The sequence below is a fragment of the Papio anubis genome, chromosome 18 (genome assembly GCF_008728515.1).
Source record: "Papio anubis isolate 15944 chromosome 18, Panubis1.0, whole genome shotgun sequence".
NCBI lineage: Eukaryota > Metazoa > Chordata > Mammalia > Primates > Cercopithecidae > Papio > Papio anubis.
The window spans coordinates 63,868,446-63,893,119 of record NC_044993.1 but is presented as its reverse complement, the minus strand read 5'-3'; the positions used below and the strand labels follow the sequence as shown (position 1 = coordinate 63,893,119).

Genomic DNA, 24,674 nt, shown 5'->3' with positions numbered 1-24,674 from the left:
CCTTTTAGCCCGTGGAGGTCAGCTGTCCCCTCTCTAAGACTGCGTCAGGGTGCTCTTTTCATCAAGCCCCAAACCCAGTTCCTCTGCAGAACAACTCAGCCCAGACTGGGATGGAGAATGTGGATTCACCATCAAATCCCAGCGCGGAAAACAGTGCTTGACACATTGGAAGCATTCAGTCAATAACCAATGAATGACCAAATGTCAAGCAATAAGGCTAAAGAAGAAAGTGGGAGGCAGCTCTCCAAGGGCTTGGCATTTGAGGTGGAGAAGACTGGGACACAGCCGGAAGGCAGTGAGTACCGGGGAAGGGTTCCACGTACGGTGCAGTTTGGAGGATGGTTTGGAGGAGGTGAGAAGGGAGGTGGGAGGGATCGATGGGGAGAGGTTGCTGGCAGAAAGCCAAGTGGGAGACTTGAGGGTTAGAACCAGTCCCCGACTAGGTGAGAGGGGAGAGAGAGGTGAAAGGTTAGCGCGGAATAGGGAAAGTTGGGGGAGCTCCCGGCAGGGAAAGGATAGTACTGTCTCCTGAAATCAGAATCCCTGGGCCTTTGTTTTTTGGGATATATTTTTGTTTTGTTTTGTTTTAGAGGCAAGGTCTCACTCTGTCACCCAGGCTGGAGTGCAGTGGTGAGATCACAACTCACTGCAATGACTTCCTGGGCTCAAGCAATCCTCCCACCTCAGCCTCCTGAGTAGCTGGAACTACACGTATGCACCACCACACCCGGCTAATTTTTTTAAAAACGGTTTTTGTAGAGACAGGCTCTCGATATGTTGCCCAGGCTGGTCTCCAACTCTTGGCCTCAGGGATTCTTCCGCCTCAGCCTCCCAGACTGCTGAGATTACAGGCATGAGCCACCACACCCAGCCGGAATCTCTGGGCCTTGACGTCATGTGTTGTTGAGGACGGTTCTGCCTCTGGAGGCGGTTGACACTGCAAATGTGTCTGACATGTTTGTTGACACATTTTTTTTCAGCACCAACTGCCAAGGCATCTGGGATTTGCACAACGTTTCAAAACAAAGCCAGGCATTGGATGTAAACACATTCGAGAGGCTCCGGCCGCGGTGGGCCTCATCAGACACCTTCAGGAGGACGCCAGTTCCCTCTACAGCAGCCCCTAAACCTGTCAACTAACTGGAGGCAAGAGTGTCCCCTGGCCCCTCCCAGGCAGGGCACACCCATTCAGAGGGAAGAAAATGTGGTTCTTGCCTATTAGCTCCCACTCTTTATTTAAAGGGAAGAACGTTTTAGGGCTAGGGATCCTGCTTCTGACCAGGATTGGGTCTTCGTTCCGTCTGCCTTTCTTAGATTTCTTTTTGGGATCAAGTTCCTTGTCGTGTGTGGATAAGTATGTTCCTCTCTGAGTCAAAGAAAAACCCTCCAGTGATACCCCGAGTTGGCGAGGATGTGGCGAGACTGGAACCCTCCCCCGGCTGTGAGAGGGAGTTGGTGCGATCAGTTTGGAGAACTGTCTGGCAGGATCTGCAGGAGCTGTACATGGCCAGCAGTTCCACTCCCAGCTTCGTATCTAACAGAAACACATAAATGTGTACAGCAAAAGACACACACGCGACCGTCCACAGCAGCGGTCTTCATAAGAGCCCTGAACTGGAGCTATGCAAATACCCATGGACAATAGGATTGCAGGGTATCTGCAGAGGGGAGCGCTCTAAAGCCGTGAGGATAGATGGTCTGCGATTACACACCAGGAGGAATCACCCAGACATAATTTTGAATGAAATAAGCCAGACAAGGTAAAGATACACACTGCAAAGCTCCCCTTACATGCAATAAAGAACTGGAGAAATACAACTGGGTGTGGTGGCTCACACCTATAATCCCAGGAATTTGGGAGACCGAGGCAGGAGGATCACTTGAGCCCAGGAGTTTGAGACCAGCCTGGGCAACATGGTAAAACCCCATCTCTACCAAAAAAAAAAAAAAAAACCCACAAAAACCAAAAATTAGCTGGGTGTGGCGGTGGGCACCTGTAGTCCCAGGAACTCAGGAGGCTGAGGTGGGAGGATCGCTTGGGCTCGGGGTGCAGTGAGCCATGATTGCACCACAGCACTCTAGCCTGGGCAGCAGAGCAAGACTCTGTCTCAAGAAAAAAACAAGCAAACAAAACTGGAGAAATGCAGCAATCTGTTAAAAGTAAGCGGAGTGGTCTACTTAATTTGTCTGGAAGGAATAATAACTAGGTGCGGGCATGTTCTGATTCCTCATTACAACTCATTCATTCTCAATGGGAGTTAAAAAAAAATAATCTTACTCTGTTCCATATAAAGCACAGACATAAATACAACACATAGATACACTCCATATATACTGTATTTTTGTATTACAATTTCATGATAGGGAACAACTAGGAAAATAATGTCTAAAAATGCTCCTTAATGGGATGTTCCAATAACAAAAAAAAATTGTGAAACACTGGTTACATGGGAAATTCATTGAGTTGTGCATTTAGGCTGTATGCATGCCTGCATGGGCGTTATACTTTTTATTATTATTATTATTATTATTATTATTTTTTTTTGGAGATAAAGTCTCCCTCTGTCGCCTAAGCTGGAGTGCAGTGGCACCATCTCAGCTCACTGCAACCTCCACCTCCTGGGTTCAAGCGATTCTCCTGCCTCAGCCTCCCAAGTAGCTGGGATTACAGGCTTGCACCACCACACCTGGCTAATTTTCATATTTTTAGTAGAGACGGGGTTTCACCATGCTGGTCAGGCTGGTCTCGAACTCCTGACCTCAAGTGCTCTGCCTGCCTCAGCCTCCCAAAGTGCTGGGATTACAGGTGTGAGCCACTGTGACCGGCCATATACTTTAGTATAAATGTGCAATGGCTTTCTACCTCTCTCAGGATAGAGATGAATGTCTTCTATTGCAGGGGTTCTCACGTGGGGTGACTGTATGCACCAGGGGACATCTGGCCATGTCTGCAGACATTTTTTGGGTGTCACAGCCTCAGGAGGGAGTTGCTACTGGCATTTAGTGGGTAGAGTCCAGGGATGCCGCTCAGTGTCTCAATGCACAGGACAGCCCCTCGCAACACAGAATTATCTGGCTACAGATGTCAACAGTGTGAGAGTTCAGAACCCCGGTCTAGGGGGCGTCTGAAAACCATGTGCCCTGCTGCTACTCTAGTCCTCCTTGGATCCCTCCCCACTCTCTCTGCTCCAGCCACGCCGCTGCCCTCTTCTCCCTGCTGGGGCCATTCCTCCGACTCCTGACCTGCCAGACCTTCCTTTCCTTCAGTTCTCAGCTGAAAAGTCTTTTCCCTGGGAAGCCTCCCTGACACCCACCCTCTCCATCCGCAAATAACTCAGCTCCTGTGGGTTTCTTCTCAGCGCCTCCACTAGCTGTGTGACCTTGGGCAAATACTTAACCACTCTGTGCCTCAGTTTCTGTATGTGTAAAATGGGGATAACAAGAGTACCTGCTTCACAGACTTGTCAATATTATAGCTAGAAAGCGCTGAACATAGCGTTGGGTGCAAATTATGCTCTCCATAAACATTAACTGTTAGCATCATTCTTTTATGCCCACGAAGCACTGCCTATCTTACTCTGTAGCACTTAATATGGTTGCAATTCTCTATTCATGTGTGTGGTTAATTGACTGCCTCCGTGGGAATGTGGGCACTGCGTTTTCGTTCATCAAGGCATTCCACATACCTGGCACATCGTACAGCCTCGATAAATATTTATGGAATGAATGAATGCAAGGACTATTGCCAAAGTCTGCCCAGTGATTCTGTGAATGGCCATGAACACATTTTGTCTTTATTCTGTGTAACCCCAAGACCTACCGCATTTTGAGGCTGTTGGATGAGTTTCAGCAGGGCGGGGTGGCTGTAACCTGAGGGCAGGAGAGTATTGTTAGAGATCTCATTGCATCCACGGGTTCTCCATGCCCCTCCCTCCTCTCCTTCCCTCTCCCTTCCTTTCCAACCCCGCAACTCTCTTTAAACACCAAAGGGTCTTTTATCCTTTGTTGACAAAAAGAGATTACTGGTGCCCCACCTAACACCCCTGACTCAGAATCTCTCAGGGGGCAGCCTAGAAATCCAACAAATTCTCTAGGAGATTTTGATGCTTGTTCAGGTTTGAGACCTACTGGACTACATAAACATAAGGCAAGATAAATGCACCGGGCATGGTGGCTCACCCCTGTCATCCCAGCCCTTCCGGAGGCTTAGGCAGGCGGATCACCTGAGGTCAGGAGTTCCAGAGCAGCCTGGCCAACATGGCGAAACCACATCTCTACTAAAAATACAAAAATTAGCCGGGCGTGGTGGCACGCGCCTGTAGTCCCAGCTACTCGGGAGGCTGAGGCAGGCAGATCATCTGAGGTCAGGAGTTCCAGACCAGCCTGGCCAACATAGTGAATCCCCGTCTCTACTAAACATACAAAAATTAGCTGGGTGTGATGCTGTGTTCCTGTAATCCCAGCTACTCGGGAGGCTGAGGCAGGAGAATCGCTTGAACCCGAGAGGTGGAGGTTGCAGTGAGTTGAGATTGTGCCACTGCACTCCAGCCTGGGTGACAGTGAGACTCCATTTCAAAATAGAATAGAATAGAATAGAATAAAATAAAATAAAATAAAATATAAAATGAAATAAAAAATAATATAAAATAAATAAAATAAAATAAAATAAAATATTAAAAGGGAGATAAATGTAAGAAAATTTCAAGCCTGGGGCTGACTGGGGAGTGTGGTTCAACAGTCCCGAGTGCCGAATTGCAGAGAAGATCCTCACCTTCCTTCCCAGCGCCCACTGGCTGAGTCAAATCTCGACGAATGTTTGCTCAGGGACTGAGTGAGTAGTGATGCCACCTGCAATCCGTGACCCGCAGGCCTCGTCCTGCCTTCACACATCTGCTTATTCCCAGAGTCCCACGGCATTTACCGTCCAGACTGGGCCTGACATTGCACGACAAGGCTTAGCACACTCGGATTCAGCAATTGCTCTTCTATGAATTTATCCTACAGTGTGTATAAAGATCTATGAGCATCAATCTTACAGTGACACTCATATCTCAAGACTTGAAAGCAACCTACCATCCATCAATAGTGGGTCAGGGAAATAAGCCTTCTAATGTAATGAATCAGCTGCAGAAAAGGGTGAGAGAGATTTATTTGTGCTGAGTTAGAATAATCTCTGAGATCTGCTAAGTGAAGAAGGAGAGACACAGGATATGTGGGTGCTTACACACTCACTGAATCTCTCTCTAGAAGAAGCTGATAATAATGGTTGCTTCTGGGAGAGGAACTGAGATGGGGCTCAGGCTTGGGAAAGACACGGGTCCCCACTCTATTAAAAATTAAAATAACGAGACAATAGGTGCAGCACACCACCACGGCACACGTATACCTATGTAACAAAACTGCAGGTTCTACACATGTATCCCATTTTTTAAAAAAGAAGAAATAAAAAAAGAAAAAAAATTAAAATTAAAATATTTGAAGTTAATTAATAAGGATTACTCTGTAGTTATGTTAGACTCAAGCGAGATTGTTGTAATCTTCCAGGGCTTTTTGAAAGACATCTTTTTTTTTTTTTTTTTTGAGACGGAGTCTCGCTCTGTCGCCCAGGCTGGAGGCTGTGGGCCGGGATCTCAGCTCACTGCAAGCCCGCCTCCCTGGCTCCCTGCCATTTCTCCTGCCTCAGCCTCCTGAGTAGCTGGGACTACAGGCACCCGCCACCGCCTCAAGGTTTTTTGTATTTTTAGTAGAGACGGGTTTCACCTCGGTTAGCCAGGATGGTCTCGGGACCTCTGACCTCGCGGATCCGCCTGGCCTCGGGCCTCCCAAAGTGCTGGGATTACAGGCTTGAGCCACCGCGCCCGGCCGAAAGACATTCTTAACCATTCTGTTGCATGTTAGCCTCCCCTAACAAGTTAAGCTCCCCTCCCTTCCCCACCCCCCTCTTCTTTTCAGCAGTCTTGCCTTGTTGCCCAGGCTGGAGTGCAGTGGCACAGTCTTGGCTCATTGTGACCTCTGCCTCCCAGGTTCAAGCGATTCTCGTGCCTCAGCCCCCGGTGTAGCTGGGTTTACAGGTGTGTGCCACCATGCCTGGCTAATTGTTTTGTATTTTTAGTAGATACGGGGTTTCACCATGTTGGCCAGGTTGATCTTGAACTCCTGTCCTCAAGTGATCCACCCACCTCGGCCTTCCAAAGTGCTAGGATTACAGGTGTGAGCCACCGCACCCGGCCTGAAGTCAAGCCACTTTCTATCTCCTGATAATTAATGCACCTGCCCTGCAGATCATCTCCCAGTCAGTCCTGGGAGACAATTACACATAAGGTTGGAGAACAAGAGGGCAGCAGTGTCTCTCTCTGCGAAAAGAACTCAGCAGCTGACCTCATGTGTTTGACTTGAGTTTCCAAAAATTACAGCTCTCGCCCTGATGAATGCATCCTCACTTTCATGTGTCTGGAAGCCATAGGGGGACCGAGATGGTCAACTGGAGTTTGTGCAAAACGAGCTTGCTGATGTCATGGCCTGAATTTCCACCCCAAGGTTCATACTAACTCCTGCTGAATTTGAACATCATCAGCTAATCTCAGAATTCACTCCTTGAAGCTTTTCTTTTTTTTATTGTTTTCTTTGTTTGTTTGTTTGTCTGAGACAGGGTCTCACTCTGTTGCCCAGGCTGGAGTGCAGTGGTGTAATCACAGCTCACTGCAGCCTCAACCTCCCCAGCTTAAGTAATCCTCCTACTTCAGCCTCCTGAATAGCTGGGATTACAGGTGTGCACCACCATGCCTGGCTACTTTTTGTTTTTTTTTGTTTTTTTTTGAGACGGAGTCTCACTCTGTTGCCCAGGCTGGAGTGCAGTGGCCGGATCTCAGCTCACTGCAAGCTCCGCCTCCTGGGTTCACGCCATTCTCCCGCCTCAGCCTCCCGAGTAGCTGGGACCACAGGCGCCCGCCACCTCGCCCGGCTAATTTTTTGTATTTTTTAGTAGAGACGGGGTTTCACCGTGTTAGCCAGGATGGTCTCGATCTCCTGACCTTGTGATGCGCCCATCTCGGCCTCCCAAAGTGCTGGGATTACAGGCTTGAGCCACCGCGCCCGGCCTACTTTTTGTTTTTTATTTTTATAGACAGGGTTTCACCATGCTGGCCAGGCTAGTCTCAAACTCCTGAGCTCAAGCTATCTTCCTGTCTTAGCCTCCCAAAATGTTGGGATTACAGGCATGAACCACGGTGCCCGGCCAAATACATTTACTTTGAAAGGAGACTTTATATCAATGTGGCCAGAGGTTGAATGCTGTGGGAACAATCTTTCTGTTGCCTGCCCAAGCCTCTGAGCCTGGGCCGCGCACTCCTCCACAGTAAGAGATCAGCCAGTGGAGATGGGTATTAAAGACCTGGCATCACCCAGGGCAGACTTTCTCCTAATAGAGTAGAAAAGTGAAAGTGATTTGAAATGCCCTGGGGTTCCACGCTGCCTGGTCGAGAAGATAGATGGGAGAGTCACGGAGGGAGACAAAGGTGGGGAGGACTATTAACATTCATTCCTGGCACTCCCCCATCCTACTCCAACACATGCTGGGCCCAAGACTGAAAAGTGCGCCTTACTCAAAAAAGGAACACTCTGGGTTTCTCCAACTGTTTCCAGGCCAAAGGTCTTTAAGCCCTGGCTCCTTATCAACACTGCCTGTGTGTTCATGACCTTTTTTTGCCTCTGGAGAGATAAGCCCCTTCCAGGTAAACCTAATTCAGCCTCAGATGCGGTGTGCCTTACTGGCTTCTGAAGAAGAGATGAGAGCAGAGCTGGTCCCTCTGATCAGGGAAATCCTGCCTTGGGCTTTTGATGCTGTGGGACCCCCACATTTTAGGGCAGGGCAGGGGCAGGTGTCTGCAAGGCAGCTACCATAGAAATACGCTTGGGAGGCAGAGAGTCATTTGTTCACACACTGGCTTAGCCTTGGATTCCCTGTGTATGCCGGGAAAACCCTGTAAGCTCCTGAAACTTGGGCCCATCAGTCAACTGGAGGTGATGTTAAAAGACCCTACTCTAAGGCAGTTGTAGCCATTTAATGAGATAACATATAAGGCACTTGGCAATATGCCAGATGCATAGTAAATTCTCTATAAATATCAACTTAAAAAAATCTTTTCGAAGACTACAGATATGGGAGGACAGGTGGCCAGAGAGAGAACTTTTAGAACTTCTAGAATGTTTCCGTTTTTGTTTTTTACTGAGACAGGGTCTTGCACTGTTGCCCAGGCTGAAGTGCAGTGGTGTGATCATAGCCCACTGCAGCCTCAAACTCCTGGGCTCCAGCGATCCTCTTGACTGAGCCTCCAGGATAGCTGGGACTACAGGCATGCACCCGTAGGCATGCCTAGCTAATTTTAAAAAATATTTTGTAGAGATTGGGGTTGGGTCTCACTATAATGCCCAGATTGGTCTTAAACTCCCGGCCTCAAGCAATCCTCTTTCCTTGGCCTCCCAAAGTGCTGGGATTACCAGCATGCACCACCGTGCCTGACCAAACTTCTAGTTTTTTTTAACGAACGTTGCTAATCTGATTCCCTGACCTTCATGCACACAGTGGCTAGCTGGGCATTCAGACTGAGGGACTCCTGGGGGGTGGGTCACAATCCCACAGCTAATATATAGTGGAGCTAGGATTTGAACCCAGGACAAGTCAAGAGCCCATCCCTTCCACTCCCACACAAAGGGGAGATGGGGTTTTGTAAATCTTTGTCTCCAAAATGCCTTCCATGGCTGAGGCATTCCTGAATGATGGACTTCCCCAAAAGAATGAGTCCACTTATTGTCTAATAGCATCTTAGTGGGAAATAAATAGGTGTGAGGAAACGAGCAGGGGAAGAAGAAGCGGTGTGGACAGCCAAGGCTGGGTCTCAAGGAAAGGCTCCAGGCTGCTGAGCAGAGTCCAGAGGGAATGCTGATTGGGGGCTGGGAGGTGACCCTGGGAGGCAGAGGCTGTGGGCGTCCCACCAAGGTCACTTTTACTGGGCAGGTCGCTGTTTCCCAGCTGCTCTGTGTGTTGGTTGATAATAACTCCAGCTGCCTCCTTGCCTGGAAAACGGCCCTTGGCAAATGGAAGCCGCTTTGCCGAGGAGATTATACAAGTTCTCCCCTCTGGCAGCTGATGGGTGATGACTGGCTGGTGAAGGGGCATAAAAAGCCAGACCCTTTCCTTCATTCTGAGACCAACTGTGGGGTGTGGTGCATGCTCCAGAGCCCCAAGTGGGGTCAGGCTGTGGATAGTTCCAGCTGAGACCTTCCTTCTTAGCTTCTTCCCCCTGCCCTAGGCTCTTTCCTTTCCTCCCCTTTCTCCTGAGAGCTCTCCCTCAATCAACAACCTGCCCAAGAATCCCTACCTCTGGCTGGTTTCAGTGGCTCACACCTGTAATCCTAGCACTTTGGGAGGCCGAGGCGGAAGAATCACTTGAGTCCAGGAGTTTGAGACCAGCCTGGACAGCATAGTGAGACCCTGTCTCTAAAAAAAAAAAAAAAATTAGGCTGGGCGTAGTGGCTCACACCTATAATCCCAGCACTGTGGGAGGCTGAGGCAGGCAGATCACTTGCACTCAGGAGTTCTAGACTATCCTGGCCAACGTGGTGAAAGTCCGTCTCTACTAAAAATACAAAAATTAGATAGGCATGGTGGCGCGAGCCTGTAATCCCAGCTACTTGGGAGGCTGAGGCACGAGAATCACTTGAACCCGGGAGGTAGAGGTTGCAGTTAACCAAGATTGTGCCACTTCACTTGAGCCTGGTTGACAGAGCAAGACTCCGTCTGAAAAAAAAAAAAAAAAAAAAAAAAGCAGGGGAAAAAGGAAATCCTCACCTCAGGCTCTTCTTCGAGGACCCTCAACCTAAGACACCTACCTAGGGGCCACTGTCGTCACACCAATGGGTTTGCGTTCTAGCTATGATTCCTATGCAAGGTACCAAACCTTTCTACGCTTTGTTTACCTGTCTGCAAAATGGGGATATTAATACATACTTACCTTGTAGAATTTGGGGAAGGAGTAGATGAGAGAGGACATATAATATGTCTAATAATATGCCCTTTACACATTACTTATTTTTTTCCTACCCCTGAGCAAAGTGTCAGGCAACACCCTGGGATGTGCCTGCTGGAAGCCACATCCTAATACCTGGATAGCCACAACTAGGAGAGACGGAAACAGAGGTTATCTCCAAGGAGTGATTTCCCAGCTCTTACCTATGGGGACAGAGGAGATCTGGCAATAAAGATCCAGCATTCGGTTGCCGTCCACATCAACCAGGTAATTGCCTCGGCTCTCTTCGTAATTGCAGAAAAAATGCACAGCCTCTGCATTCTTGGAGAAAAAAAGAGACTAACTCAGGCTCACCGCCACTCCCTAGATTCTTGGTCTTTCAGGATTAAGCTTGTGTCAGTGAAGTACACCATATCGTGACTATCTGTGGATACATAGGGGCATCTGTGGGTGCCGGCAATGTATTTCTTGCTTTGGCTAAGGGCATGGGTGGTTTGCTTTATAACAGTTCAGTAAGCTGTGATTTTATATTTCATGAATTTTTCTGTATGAGTTTTATACATCAGAACACAAAAAGACATACAAATCTGAAGTTGATTCTGTTAAGATATGTATGGTAAACCTCAGAGCAACCTCAAAGAAAACTAAAAATATATAGTAATCGTTAAATAAATAAAAATGTTACACTGGAAAGTACTCACTTAATGCAAAATAAAAAACATGACAAGAGAGCTGAGCGCAGTGGCTCATGCCTGTAATCCCAGCACTTTGGGAGGCCAAGGCAGGTGGATTATTTGAAGTCAGGAGTTCGAGACCAGCTTGGGCGACATGGTGAAACCCCATCTCTACTAAAAATACAAAAATTAGCCAGGTGTGGTAGCGGGCACCTATAATCCCAGCTACTTGGGAGACTGAGGCAGGAGAATTGCTTGAACCCAGGAGGTGGAAGTTGCAGTGAGCTGAGATTGTGCCACTGCACACCAGCCTGGGTGACAGAGTGCGACTTCATCTCAAAAAAAAAAAAAAAAGGGGTTGGATGGGGTGGCTCATGCCTGTAATCCCAGCGCTTTGGGAGGCTGAGGCAGGTGAATCACGAGGTCAGCAGTTCGAGACCAGCCTGACCAACGTGGTGAAACCCCGTCTCTACTAAAAATACAAAAAAATTAACTGGGCGTGGTAGCAGGCGCCTGTAGTCCCAGAGACTTGGGAGGCTGAGGCAGGAGAATCTCTTGAAACTGGAAGGCGGAGGTTGCAGTGAGCCGAGATTGCACCACTGCACTCTGGCCTGGGCAATAAGAGAAAAACTCCATTAAAATACAAAAAAAAGGCTGGGTGTGGTGGCTCACCCCTGTAATCTCAACACTTTGGGAGGCTGAGACGGGCGGATCACGAGGTCAGGAGATTGAGACCATCTTGGCTAACACAGTGAAACCCTGTCTCTACTAAAATACAAAAAAAAAAAAAAAAATAGCCGGGCGTGGTGGCGGGCGCCTGTAGTCCCAGCTACTGGGGAGGCTGAGGCAGGAGAATGGCGTGAACCCGGGAGGCAGAGCTTGCAGTGAGCCGAGATCGCACCACTGCACTCCAGCCTGGGTGACAGAGCGAGACTCCGTCTCAAAAAAAAAAAAGAGAGGAACAAAAGAACAAAAGACAGAAGACATATAGAGAACAACAATAAATGGCAGCTGTAAATACAACCATATGAATAATAACATTAACTGTGAATGGATTCAACAATCCAATCAAAAGGCAGAGACTGTCAGACTGGATAAAAAGAACCAACTCTATGCTGTTTACAGAAGACACTTTAGATTCAAGAACACAAACAGTTTGAAAGTAAAACGATGGAGAAAGGTATCTGATGCACACAGCAACCGTAAGAAAGCTAGAAGGGGTTGTACTCATATCAGAAAAAATAGGCTATAAAAATGTTACTAAAGAGAGAATATTATAATATTAATATTATAAAGGGTCAATCCACTAAGAAGATATGACAATTATAAACATATTTACACCTAACATCAGAGCCCTGAACACATAGAGCAAAAACAGAATCAAAGGGAAAAATAGTTTGATAATAATAGTTGAAGATGTCAACATCTGGCACTCCATAATGGATAGGACAACTAAGCAGAAGGTGAGCAAGGAAACAGAAGATTTGAACAATATTCTAAAAGCAACCGACCTAACAAACATCTATAGAACACTCTGCCCAACAACAGAGGAATACAGATTCTTCTCAAGTACAGAGGGAATATTCTCCAGGATAGACCATATGCTAGACCATAAAAAAAGGCTCAATAAATTTAACAGGATTGAAATCACACAAATGTGCTTTCCAACCATAATGGAATGAAACCAGAAATCAATAACAGAAAGAAATTTGGGAAATTTACCAAAGTGTGGAAATTAAACATCAGGTAAATAACCAATGGGTCAAAGAAGAAATCACAAAGGAAATGAGAAAAAATATTTAGAACAAAAGCCAACTACATTATTTTAAAACAAGAGCCAGAACAGATTAAGCATCTGTCTTTTAACTCAGTTGTGATAAAGAAGCAACACAAGGAACCTTACCTCATCCTCACTTACCTGAATTATATTCAGCTGTTTCATTAACGCCTGCAGGCAAGAAGAAAAAAAGCATTATAGCAAGTCCACACTCTTTTTTGCCAAAATAGCTTAAAGTCTTTCATGTTTTCCCAAGTCTTGACATTTTCTATAACTTAATATTTTATTAGTCAATAATATTACTTTAAAAATTACTTGATATAAATAGTTGACAGGAAACTATTCCATTACACACGTAAATTACTAGTACAATAGACAGGCTGAAATTCAGACACCTGAAAGATAAAATAAACTAAAATATTTAGCAAGAAAATCTCAAGCTGAAGGTGTTTATCTAGTGTCCATAAAAACACAGATTCTCTGTTATTTGGGGAAGGGTGTTAACACCTCATTAAGAATATAAATAACTGAAAATATTAACTTGCATATCAAAGAACCATTTATAATTATAATCCAAACACTCCATAAACCACTTGTACTTTATTCTATACAGAAACAGGGAATTAGAAACTAGCTGCTTTGATATTACAAAGATTTCAACTCCAAAAGTAATTCAACATAAAATAGATGTTACCAGTTAGTGTCATAAAATTATATATTTCCACATAAAAACACAGGATAATATTCATGAAAAAAACATGAAGAGGTATTCCAAAAATTTTACTACTACTAGATTAAAATCTGTCTCCCCAATAGAAATATGCATTTAAAATCTCTCCCATTTGTTAGCAAAACACTATCCAAAATAACTACAATCACTTATATTAGTACAAAGATTTCTGGATTTATAAAATAGTTGCAATGACAAAAGAAGTATGTTTTGACAGTAAAAAAAAAAAAAAAAAGACATTACGGATGAAATATGCAAAATATGCAAAGAAAAAAGAAATTTGTATTAGAAAGCTTTCAAGACCAAGTTCAAGGGCATTTGATCTCTGAGCCCTGTGCCATGTAACACTGCCATGTTCTTCCACTGTTGGTTGGATGTTGTACCCCAGCCCTTGACTCTGGACTTAAGGCAAGCTATGACTTGCTTTGGCCAGCAAAAGGAGGCAGCAGTGATGGCAGACCCATACAGCACCCAGGCCTCAGTAGAACTGTAGCATGTTCTCCTCTTGCTTTTGTACACCTTTGTCATTGCCATGAGGACAAGCCCTGTCTAGCCTTCTGGAACATGGCAGACACATGGAAGAGAACCAAATCACTGCAGTGATTCAAGCCATACCTAACCTAGATCAACCAACAGCCAGCCATCCCCCAGGCATACAGGTGAGCCCAACAGAGTTGCCTACCCAACTCTCAACGAACCTTAAGTGCATGAGCAATTGGCTTGCTGTATGCTAGTGGGATTTTTGTGGCTGTGTGTTATGAAGCATTACTGTGGTAACAGAAAACTGATACATCTCCTCTGTTATGCCTTTGTTGGCTTCTTTTTTTTTTTTTGAGATGGAGTCTTGCTCTGTCGCCCAGGTTGGAGTGCAGAGGCACCATCTCAGCTCACTGCAAACTCTGCCTCCCGGATTCAAGTGATTGCCTTGCCTCAGCCTCCCGAGTAGCTGGGATTATAGGCGTGCGCCACCACTCCTAGCCAATTTTTGTATTTTGAGTAGAGACAGGGTTTCACTATGTTGGCCAGGCTGGTCTTGAACTCCTGACCTCAAGTGATCCTCCCGCCTCGACCTCCCAAAGTGCTGGGATTACAGGCATGAGCCACCGCTCCCAGCCCTTCTTTGGTGTCTTATGGCAAAATGGCCTAATTGAATATCTCGGATCTCTGGTGATGAACTCTCTGAAAGCAGCTGACAATCAATACAGGTCCCTAAGCTTGGCTGTGCTCTTGCTTCTTAGGCCCCTTTCTCCCTTTTCCAAAATACCCCACTCAGGTGTGCTCAACTCACCCGAGATCTAGGCCCTGGGACTTCCGTCTTCATCAGAGGCCCATCATAATCAAATTCAACGTCGACTTTGGCTGCGGGTTGACTAATGTGTCTGGATCCTGCAGTAAACAAAGACAATGAGAAATCCCTGGTGACAGCTGAGATCATGAGAATTCTGCCCTGACTGATGCCCAATGTCCCTAACAGAGGTAGTGCCAGGACCTTAGCCCCATCCCAGCCAGACCACCCCGGAACGCTGTGTCTGGACAGACCAACTGGGGCACCATGAGGACACTGTAGATTTTAAACACGGGAAAACCCAGTGTCAGCAAAGTTGTAGGCAAGTAGGCATGATCCGGTTTTACTGGCATGAGCACAAGCTGGTGCCAGCTTTCTGTTTATTTATTTATTTGAGACAAGGTCTTGCTCTATTGCCCAGGCTGGAATGCATTGACCCCAACATGGCTCACTGCAGCCCTGACCTCCCAAGGCTCAGGTGATCCTTCTACCTCAGCCTCCTGAGTATCTGGGATTACAGGCATGCACCACCACGCCTGGCTAATTTTGGTATTTTTAGTAGAGATGGGGTTTCGCCATGTTGCCCGGGCTGGCCTCAAACTCCTGGGCTCAAGCAATGTACCTGCTTTGACCTCCCAAAGTGCTGGGATTATAGGTGTGAGCCACCATGCCTGATCTGATGCCAGCTTTCTATTGCTTTCAACTGAGCAATCTCATTTTTGATGATTCATCCTAAGAAAAGAATGGGACCAGTACACAAAGATGGAGGTAAACAATATTCATCATATATTGTCTATAAGAACAGCAAAGAGGGCCAGATGTGGTAGCTCATGCCAGTAATCCCAGCACTCTGGGGGTCCAAGGTGGGTGGATTCCTTGAGCTCACGACCAGCTTCAACATGGTGAAACTCCAACTCTACCAAAAAAACCCCAGAGAACAAAAATTAGCCAGGCATGGTGGTGAATGCCTTTAGTTCCAGCTACTTGGGAGGCTGAGTTGGGAGGATTGCTTTAGCCTGGGAGGTTGAGGCTGCCGTGATCCATGACTGCAGCACTTCAGCTTGGGCAACAGAGTGAGACGCTGTCTCAACAAATGAAAAAAAAACAAAGAGAAAACAACCTAAATGCCCAGCACCGGAAGTCAGCTAAGTAGAATGTGGCATAGCCAACCATTTCATGGAATATTATGTACCCATTGTTTTGAGGTTGACATTTGGAATATTCACGTACATGGAAAGATGCCCGTGGCATTAGCACCTGAAAGGTCAGATTCCAAAAAGTATCCAAAGTTTGTAAAAATGTAATCTACATCCAAATGTATATAGACCCAAGTTTCTCAACCTTGACAATATTAACATTTTGGGGTTGGGTAATCCTCTGTTGTGGGGGGCTGTCCTGTGTATTATAGAATGCTTTGCAGCATCCCTGGCTTCTACCCACCAGAAGCCAGGAGCACCCAAACCCAGTTGTGCCTATCAAAATTACCTAGGAAGCATTCATCCCATTTCTAAATTCAGATGGTCCCATTTAATAAATGGTTTCTGTTTTAAAAATCAAGCTTTGGGTCTGACATGGTTGGGATCTATGTCGCCGCCCACATCTCATGTTGAAATGTAACCCCTAATGCTGGAGGTGGGGTCTCGTGGGAGGTGATTGGATTATGGGGACAGTTTCTCATGGTGTAACACCATCCTGCTTTGTGCTGTCATGGAGAAAGTGAGTTCTCATGAGATCTGGTTGTTTATTTATTATTTATTTATTTATTTATTTATTTTTTGAGACAGAGTGTCACTCAGTTGCCCAGGCTGGAGTGCAGAGACACAATCTTGGCTCACTGCAACCTCTGCCTCCCAGGTTCAAGTGATTCTCCTGCCTCGGCCTCCCAAGTAGCTGAGATTACAGGTGTCCGCCACCACACCCGGCTAATTTGTGTATTTTTAGGCCGGTTGAGATCTGGTTGTTTAAAAGTGTGTGGCTGGTCGGACACACTGGCTCATGCCTGTAATCCCAGCACTTTGGGAGGTTGAGGCAGGTGGATCACCTCAAGTCAGGAGTTCAAGACCAGCCTGGCCAACATGGCGAAATCCCATCTCTACCAAAAATATAAAAACTAGCCGGGTGTGGTGGCAGGCACCTGTAATCCCAGCTATTAGGGAGGCTGAGGCATGAGAATTGCCTGAACCTGGGAGGCAGAGGCTTCAGTGAGCCAAGATCGTGCCACTGCACTTCAGATTGGGTGACAAAGTGAGACTCCCTCTCAAAAAAAAAAAAAAAAAAAAGTGTGGCTTCTCCCTGCTTGCTTTCTTGCTCCTATTCCTATCATGTGAGACACCTTGCTCCCCCTTTTCCTTCCACCATGATTGCAAGTTTCCTGAGGCGTCCCCAGAAGCTGAGCAGATGCCAGCATCATACTTCCTGTACAGCCTGCAGAACCATGAGCCAATTCAACCTCTTTTCTTTAAAAATTAGCCAATCCCAGGTATTTTTCTGTAGCATTGCGAGAACAGACTAATACATGGTCACGCATCATTTGTTTGAAACGCATTTCACATTTTCCACGTAACGTATAATGAATTTACAGAGGGTGTTTGATTTCCCGGGTTAATCCCACAACTCTTTTTAGCTCCGTATGTTGCTGAAACACAAAGGGTAGCTCAAGCCCAAGCCTTGCTGATCCCTGAGTGAAAGACAGGTGCAGTGAATCCAAGACAAGTGTGTGAGGGTTTACCGTCAGGAACCCCTAGAAATCCCTTTAGTGTTACTGTTGATCTTCACCCTTCCCATACTAGTCTTCGTTGGCTGGGAAATGTTAATTCCTCTTACTGCCGCTTACACTGTTCAAACTAGGGAATCAGTGGACACTTTATATAAATTACATAAATAATCAAATTTCGTCTTCATATATATAATAAATATACATATATTATATAACAAAAATATATTATATAACTAAAATATATATTATATAATATATTATTATAACAAAAATATAAATATACTATAACTAAAATATATATTATATAACAAAATATATACAATATACTATAACAAATATATATAATATTATAACAAAAATATGTATTGTATAATACATTATAACTAAAATATATATTATATAATATATTATAACTAAAATATATATAATACATTGTACCTAAAATATATATTATATAAGATAACTAAAAATATATATATTTTTTATATATATGTATATATATTTTTTGAGACGGAGTCTCGCTCTGTCACCCAGGCTGTAGTGCAGTGTCACGATCTCGGCTCACTTCAAGCTCCGCCTCCTAGGTTCACGCCATTCTCCTGCCTCAGCCTCCCCAGTAGCTGGGACTACAGGCGCCCGCCACCAAACCCGGCTAATTTTTTGTATTTTTAGTAGAGACGGGGTTTCACCAAGTTAGCCAGGATGGTCTCGATCTCCTGACCTTGTGATCCGCCCACCTCGGCCTCGCAAAGTGCTGGGATTACAGGCATGAGCCACTGCGCCCGGCTATATAATATATTATAAAAAATATACTATAAAACTGTTTCCATTACATAAGAGAGGACTCTAAAGCTCAGAGAAGTTAAGAAATGTGCCAAGATCTCCCGTGACACACACACACACACACACAGACACACTCAGCTTGTTGAACTATACAAAGCTATGAGATTTAGAAATATATTTAAATTCACTCTTAATTTTCCATAATTGCTTTGGTTATCAAAGGTTTCTGAATTAATTATGTAACATCATGCTGTCTTTTGAACAAAAAGCACAGTTAAAATACAGCAGTACACTTATATAAGGATGAAAAAAACCAGCTTTTATTTTCTTCTCTTTGATCTGAAAAAGGGAATTCCTAAAGAGTATTCCATTAGAAGAGACTTAAAGGCCCTAGAACGTATCGATGACTGTTTGTTTTTTTTTTTTTTAAAGAAATGAGGTCTCGCTATGTTGCCCAGCCTGGCTTTGAACTCCTGGGCTCAAGTGATCCTCCTGCCTCAGCCTCCCACGTAGCTAGGACTAGAGGCATACAACACTGTGCCTGGCTACTTTTTTTTTTTTTTTTGAGACAGGGTCTCATTCTGTCACCCAGGCTAGAATGCAGTGGTGCGATCTTGGCTCACTGCAACCTCTGCATCCCGGTTTCAAGCAATCCTCTCATCTTAGACCCCTGAGGAGCTGGGATCACAGGCATGCGCCACCATGCCTGGCTAATTTTTTGCATTTTTGGCAGAGAAGGGGTTTTGCCATGTTTCCCAGACTGGTCTCGAACTCCTGAGCTCAGGCGATCCACCTGCCTCGGCCCCGCAAAGTGCTGGGATTACAGGTGTGAGCCACCGTGCCCAGTCCTACTTTTTTACACTATTTATCTTTTCCTTGGCCAGAACTCAGGATTACAGGACAGCATTGATTCCAACTAGATCTTCAGGGATGCATATTTTGATAAAAATAGCTCTTCACCGGTGCAAATCTTGCTTTGTTTCCAGCAAAGGAGGAAAATGAAAAATTAGAAATTAGCAAGCTGTTCTTAAATGAGGACACACACATCCTCCTTTCTTTTCTCCAGAAAGTGTCTTGACATTGCATTGTAGCAATCAGATTTCTTGGGAACTGGAGTGTGGAAACACTGGAAATGGGAGCAGTTCACAGGGGGAACTGCGACTGAATGGATCCCGAGAGAAATGACTGGAGAGCGTGGGATCAAATGGAGCCGCAATAATGAGGATGTCAAGGCCATGGGGAAACAGGAGCTGGGAGAGGTGGTGAAGAAAGGGTGAGAAATGGCCAACTGGGAGCTATGGGGCACAAGCCAGGAATGCTGAGGACAGCTGCAAGGCAGATGGGTCTGTTCCAAGAACTGTATCAGTTCCTATCATGTTTTCCATAAGTTTGTTTGCAACTGTGCTATCAGAAAGTGGGGGAATGGGGAAATTAACACATATTCAGTCTTTACTAAAATGCTAGGCTGGCCCTATTTAGGCAAACTCCCATCTATTTTAAGTAATCCACAAGTAAATACAACAATATAGATGGGTATTGTTGTTCACAGTTTACAAATGAGGATCAGAGATGTTAAGTGACTTTCCTGATGTCACACAGCTAGTGAGTTGCAGAGTCAGTACTGGAACCCAGGTTCTTGCAATTCCAATACTTCTGCGTTTCCTTCTATATCTCAATGTTGGCATTTTTAAAAGAGGAAAACAACCAAATACTACTACATTGAATATTCTCTTAATGATGACATATAACACCAGACACCACAAAAGAACAGAACAAAAATTGAAGGGACAAGTAAATCTTTTCTTGGATCTCATCTATGAAGACACAAAAGCAGATTCAAGTGTGTATTGAGCACTTAGGGTGAACAAACCAGGAATCATCCGGAGCAATTTACATGGCTTATCTCATTTAATTATCACAAACTCCTATGAGGAGTTTGTGTTATTATTCTTACATTACAGAAGAAGACACTGAGGCTCAGAGAGGTTAATTAATTTGCCCAAGATCACACAGCTAGCAAGTGGTTAGCAGGAAATTTGCCCATCTGACCTCTTTCCTAGATGCTATGAATAGAACTGAGGCCATCTTTGATTTCATCTAGTGCTAGCCTCTGAATGAAACATTTACAGCAAAACAACACACTTCTCCCAAAGGCAAATTTTGATCATGATCACAAAGATGCAAAAAACCAGTTTGAATTAATACTGACTGATCAAGCATTTTCATTCATGAATAAAATAACATCCAGAAGGCAAGAGTATAACACACACGACTAGACACAGTGGGTTAACGGTCCATCCAGCCCGGCCCTCTGGGGCTCACAGCCCTCAGTGGCCATGCCAAGCCAGAGTCCATTTTTAGCTCCAAACTATAAAGCAGGTAGCAAACATTTCTAATGTTCTCTTGATCTTTAGACTGAGAGTGATAAACGAATGTCATGTTCCCAAACGGCCAAAGTTCTGTACGTGAGCCTGGCCAGAATGAAGGTCAAGCCCTACTGGAGTTATTTGCTCTGCTTTTCTGTTAAAAAAATTTTTATCTGCTCCTGCAACTATCCACCCGACTTATTTTGTGATAAAATGCTTATTGAGGAAGATACCAAGAAGCAACATGGAAAAAAGAAAACACATTTAATTTTCTACCCAGCGATAACAATTTTGATGTGGTCTCCCACTCTCTGTATCCTATTTACCAACATAAGATTATTAGTTTTGGCCGGGCGCGGTGGCTCACGCCTGTGATCCCAGCACTTTGGGAGGCCGAGACGGGCGGATCACGAGGTCAGGAGATCGAGACTATCCTGGCTAACACGGTGAAACCCCGTCTCTACTACAAAAATACAAAAAAACTAGCCGGGCGAGGTGGCGGGCGCCTGTAGTCCCAGCTACTCGGAGGCTGAGGCAGGAGAATGGCGTGAACCCAGGAGGCGGAGCTTGCAGTGAGCCGAGATGGTGCCACTGCACTCCAGCCTGGGCGACAAAGCGAGACTCAGTCTCAAAAAAAAAAAAAAAAAAGATTAGTTTTGAGGAGGCATAAAATGGTGCCATTGGGAACACCACCTCAGATTGTTAACTATCATCATGTTTAATGGCCTCACAGTGACCTGATGCGTGCAGATACCATGGAGAAGCAGGAAAACACTGTGGGTATGGTTGTAAGCTGAGGCTTCCATTTTTGGCACCCTCTCTTGCTTTGAGGGAGCAACTGCCACATTGTAAGCAGCTCTGTGAAGATGTCCACATATCAAGGAACTGAGAGAGTGGCTTCTGGCTGACAGCTTCCAAGGAACTGAATCCAGCCACAACCCCATAAGTGGGACTACCAGTGGATCCTCCAACCGCCACGTTGAACCATCAGATGAGACCACAGCCCCAGCTGACAGCTTCACTACACCCTCATCACAGACCTTGAGCCAGAGGATCTGGCTAAGTCACCCCTGGATTCCCAAACCACAGAAACTGTGAGATAATAAACATAGGATCCCAAACTGCTAAATTTGGGGGTATGTGTTATGTGGCAGCAGACAACTAATACAGTGGCTTGGGTCCTGGAGCCAACTGGGCTTAGCTCAAAAGCCTGGCTCAGCTGCTAATCAGCTCTGTGACTCTGGCAACTTAATTTCCCTGACTTGCAGTTTCTTCTACCTTAAGGAGTGGTGGTAAAGGCTAACTGGATTAAAAGTAAGCTGTAATTCCTATCATTTTTTAACCCTTCCCCTGGTTGCTACTTGCCTAATAGCAGTGTAGGAGAGTGCACATATTCCTGTATCTTTGCCAACACTGTGTTTCAGTATTCTTAAAAAGCCATATTCTGGCTTACTAGATATCCCAAATCAATAAGTCAAAAGAAAAGACAAAATCTCACCATATGGTTTTCTAAATCATAAATGTGCCAAAAAGGATTCAGCTCCAGCCAAGTAAATGCAGAAGAGGTAAAGGTAAGGAACTCTGTGATTTAGCCATTTCTTTTTTTATTTTTTATTTTTTGGCATTGTGCCTGTATTTCCATGCTTGTAAAATGGGAGTTAGGACACTTCCCACCTTACTGTAAATACAAATAAAGTGCTTTCACATGAACCATTTCTCTTTTTTTTGAGACGGAGTCTTGCTCTGTCACCCAAGCTGGAGTGCAGGGGTATAATCTTGGCTTACTGCAACCTTCGCCTCCTGGGTTCTAAGCGATTCTCCTGCCTCAGTCTCCCAAGTAGCTGGGATTGCAGGTGTGCACCACCATGCCCAGCTAATTTTTGTATTTTTAGTAGAGACGGGGTTTCATCATGTTGGCCAGGCTGGTCCTGACCTCCTGACCTCAGGTGATCCACCCGCCTCAGCCTCCCAAAGTGTTGGTATTATAGGCATGAGCCACTGTGCCTGGCTCATATGAACTATTTCTTCTAATGCAAGAAATTTGTGAAATAGGAAGGATACGATTATTAGACCCATTTTCCTGATGAGAAAACTGAGTCTTCGATAAGGTGTATCGGTTAGGCGCACTTGGTTAATGTGTGGTGAAGCCAGTAATCCAATCATATGAATCTTGATCTAGTACTTTTCCCATGGTGTCTCCTTAAGAAGGCTCAGATGTCCTTGAGAATGACCTTTAAAGATGGTGCCACATGTGCCACCAGGCTAGAGCTCCAAAGAGCCACATCTCTTTCTTCACTGCCACATCCTCAGTACCCAGGACAGCACTTGGCATGCAGTAGGTGCTCAACAGCCTTAGTTATGGAATGAATGGATCATCTGTGCCAGACTCTCTTTCTGACTTAGAGCCCTCCAAAACTACATCTTTCTGATTTATTTTACCATAATTATGGGTAAACATTAATATGCTTCTCTTATAAATAAATAAATCAATCAATAAATAAAGCAAAATGTCGGCTGGATGCAGTGGCTCATGCCTGTAATCCAAAGACTTTGGGAGGCCAAGATGGGCGGATCGCTTGAGGTCAGGAGTTGGAGACCAGCCTGGCCAACATGGTGAAACCTCATCTCTACAAAAAATATAAAAATTAGCTGGGAGTGGTGGCAGGTGCCTGTAATCCCGGTTACTTGGGAAGCTGAAGCAGGAGAATCACTTGAATCCGGGAGGTGGAGGTTGCAGTGAGTTGAGATTGCACCACGGCACCACTTCAGCCTGGGTGACAGAGCGAGACTCCATTTCAAAATCACACACACACACACACACACACACACACACAAACACAAGAAAAAAAAAGAAGAAAAGAAAAGGAAAAAGGAAAAGCAAAACTTCAAAAGCCATTGATAACTTCTCGAAACTATCAAGGTCAAGAAGAATAAGGAAAAGACTGAGAAACGGTCACAGACCAGAGGAGGCCATGGAAGATGAGACAAATCAATGCCATATGTGTACCTGGATTGGATCTTGGAGCAAAAAAAGACTTTAAAGGAAAAATGAGTGAAAGCCAAATAAGTCTGGAGTTTGGTTAATGGTAACATACCAAGGTCAGTTTCTTAGTGTCCTTAAAAATTTATTTATCTATTATTATTATTTGAAGACAAGGCCACCCAGGCTGGAGTGCTGTGGCATGATCATGGCCCACTGTAGCCTCAATCTCCCAGGTTCAAGCAATCCTCCCGCTTCAACCTCCCCAGTAGCTGAGACTACAGGCACATGTCACCATGTCCAACTAAGTTTTGTATTTTTCATAGAGACAGGGTCTCCCTATGTTTCCCAGGCTAGTCTTAAATCTCTGGGCTCAAGCGATCTTCCTGCCTTAGTCTCCCAAAGTGCTGGGGTTATAGGTGTGAGCCACTGTGCCCAGCTAGTCAGCTAGTTTCTTTCTTTCCCTCCCTTCCTCCCTTCCTCCCCTGCTACTCTCCTTCCCTCCTTATCTCTCTCTTTCTTTCTCTCTTTCTCTCTGTCTCTGTCTCTCTCTCTCTTTCTTTTCTTGCTCTGTCACCCAGGCTGAAGCACAGTGGCTCAATCTCAGCTTACTGCAACCTCTGCCTTCTGGGTTCAAGTGCTTCTTCTGCCTCAGCCTCCCAAGTAGCTGGGATTACAGGCACCCACCACCACACCCGGCTAATTTTTTTTTTGTATTTTTAGTAGAGACGAGGTTTCACCATGTTGGCCAGGCTGGTCTCGAACTCCTGACCTCAGGTGATCTGCCCACCTCACCTCCCAAAGTGCTGGGATTACAGTTGTGAGCCACTGTGCCCGGCCAAGATGTTTATTTTAAAATCAAGCCTGCTAATACTCCCTGGGGAGGGGCGAACACTCCTACTGTTTATCCCACCCAGGACATACATACCAGCATTCAACATGCAGACCAAGCACATGGCTAGCAGTTTGCCTTCAGAAGGCAGTAAGGCCTGACAACAAGGGACACTGTGATGAGAAGCACAGGGGCTCTGAGAGAGCTGGGGACAGACTGGAGATTCACTGGTCTTTCTGTTTTTTTTTTTTTTTTTGAGATGGAGTCTCGCTTTGTCGCCCAGGCTGGAGTGCAGTGGCACCATCTCAGCTCACTGCAAGCTCCGCCTCCTGGGTTCACGCCATTCTCCTGCCTCAGCCTCTGAGTAGCTGGGACTACAGGCACACACCACCACGCCCGGCTAATTTTTTGTATTTTTAGTAGAGACGGGGTTTCACCGTGTTAGCCAGGATGGTCTTGATCTCCTGACCTCGTGATCCGCCCGCCTCAGCCTCCCAAAGTGCTGG

General features: G+C 45.4%; 1 protein-coding gene across 4 annotated transcripts in view; it reads right to left on the bottom strand.

The window, feature by feature from the left end:
* The window catches only part of ABAT (4-aminobutyrate aminotransferase), a 105,546-nt gene that overhangs the window by 22,772 nt on the left and 58,100 nt on the right, over positions 1-24,674 (bottom strand). For all 4 annotated transcript variants that reach the window (XM_003916509.4, XM_009195956.4, XM_009195957.4 and 1 more), the window contains exons 3-6: positions 14,495-14,592; positions 12,618-12,647; positions 10,229-10,346; positions 3,821-3,870 (exon numbers count right to left, since the gene is read on the bottom strand). In XM_003916509.4, coding sequence (XP_003916558.1) covers positions 3,821-3,870; positions 10,229-10,346; positions 12,618-12,647; positions 14,495-14,592 — 296 coding nt within the window. The remainder of the gene's footprint in view (positions 1-3,820; positions 3,871-10,228; positions 10,347-12,617; positions 12,648-14,494; positions 14,593-24,674) is intronic.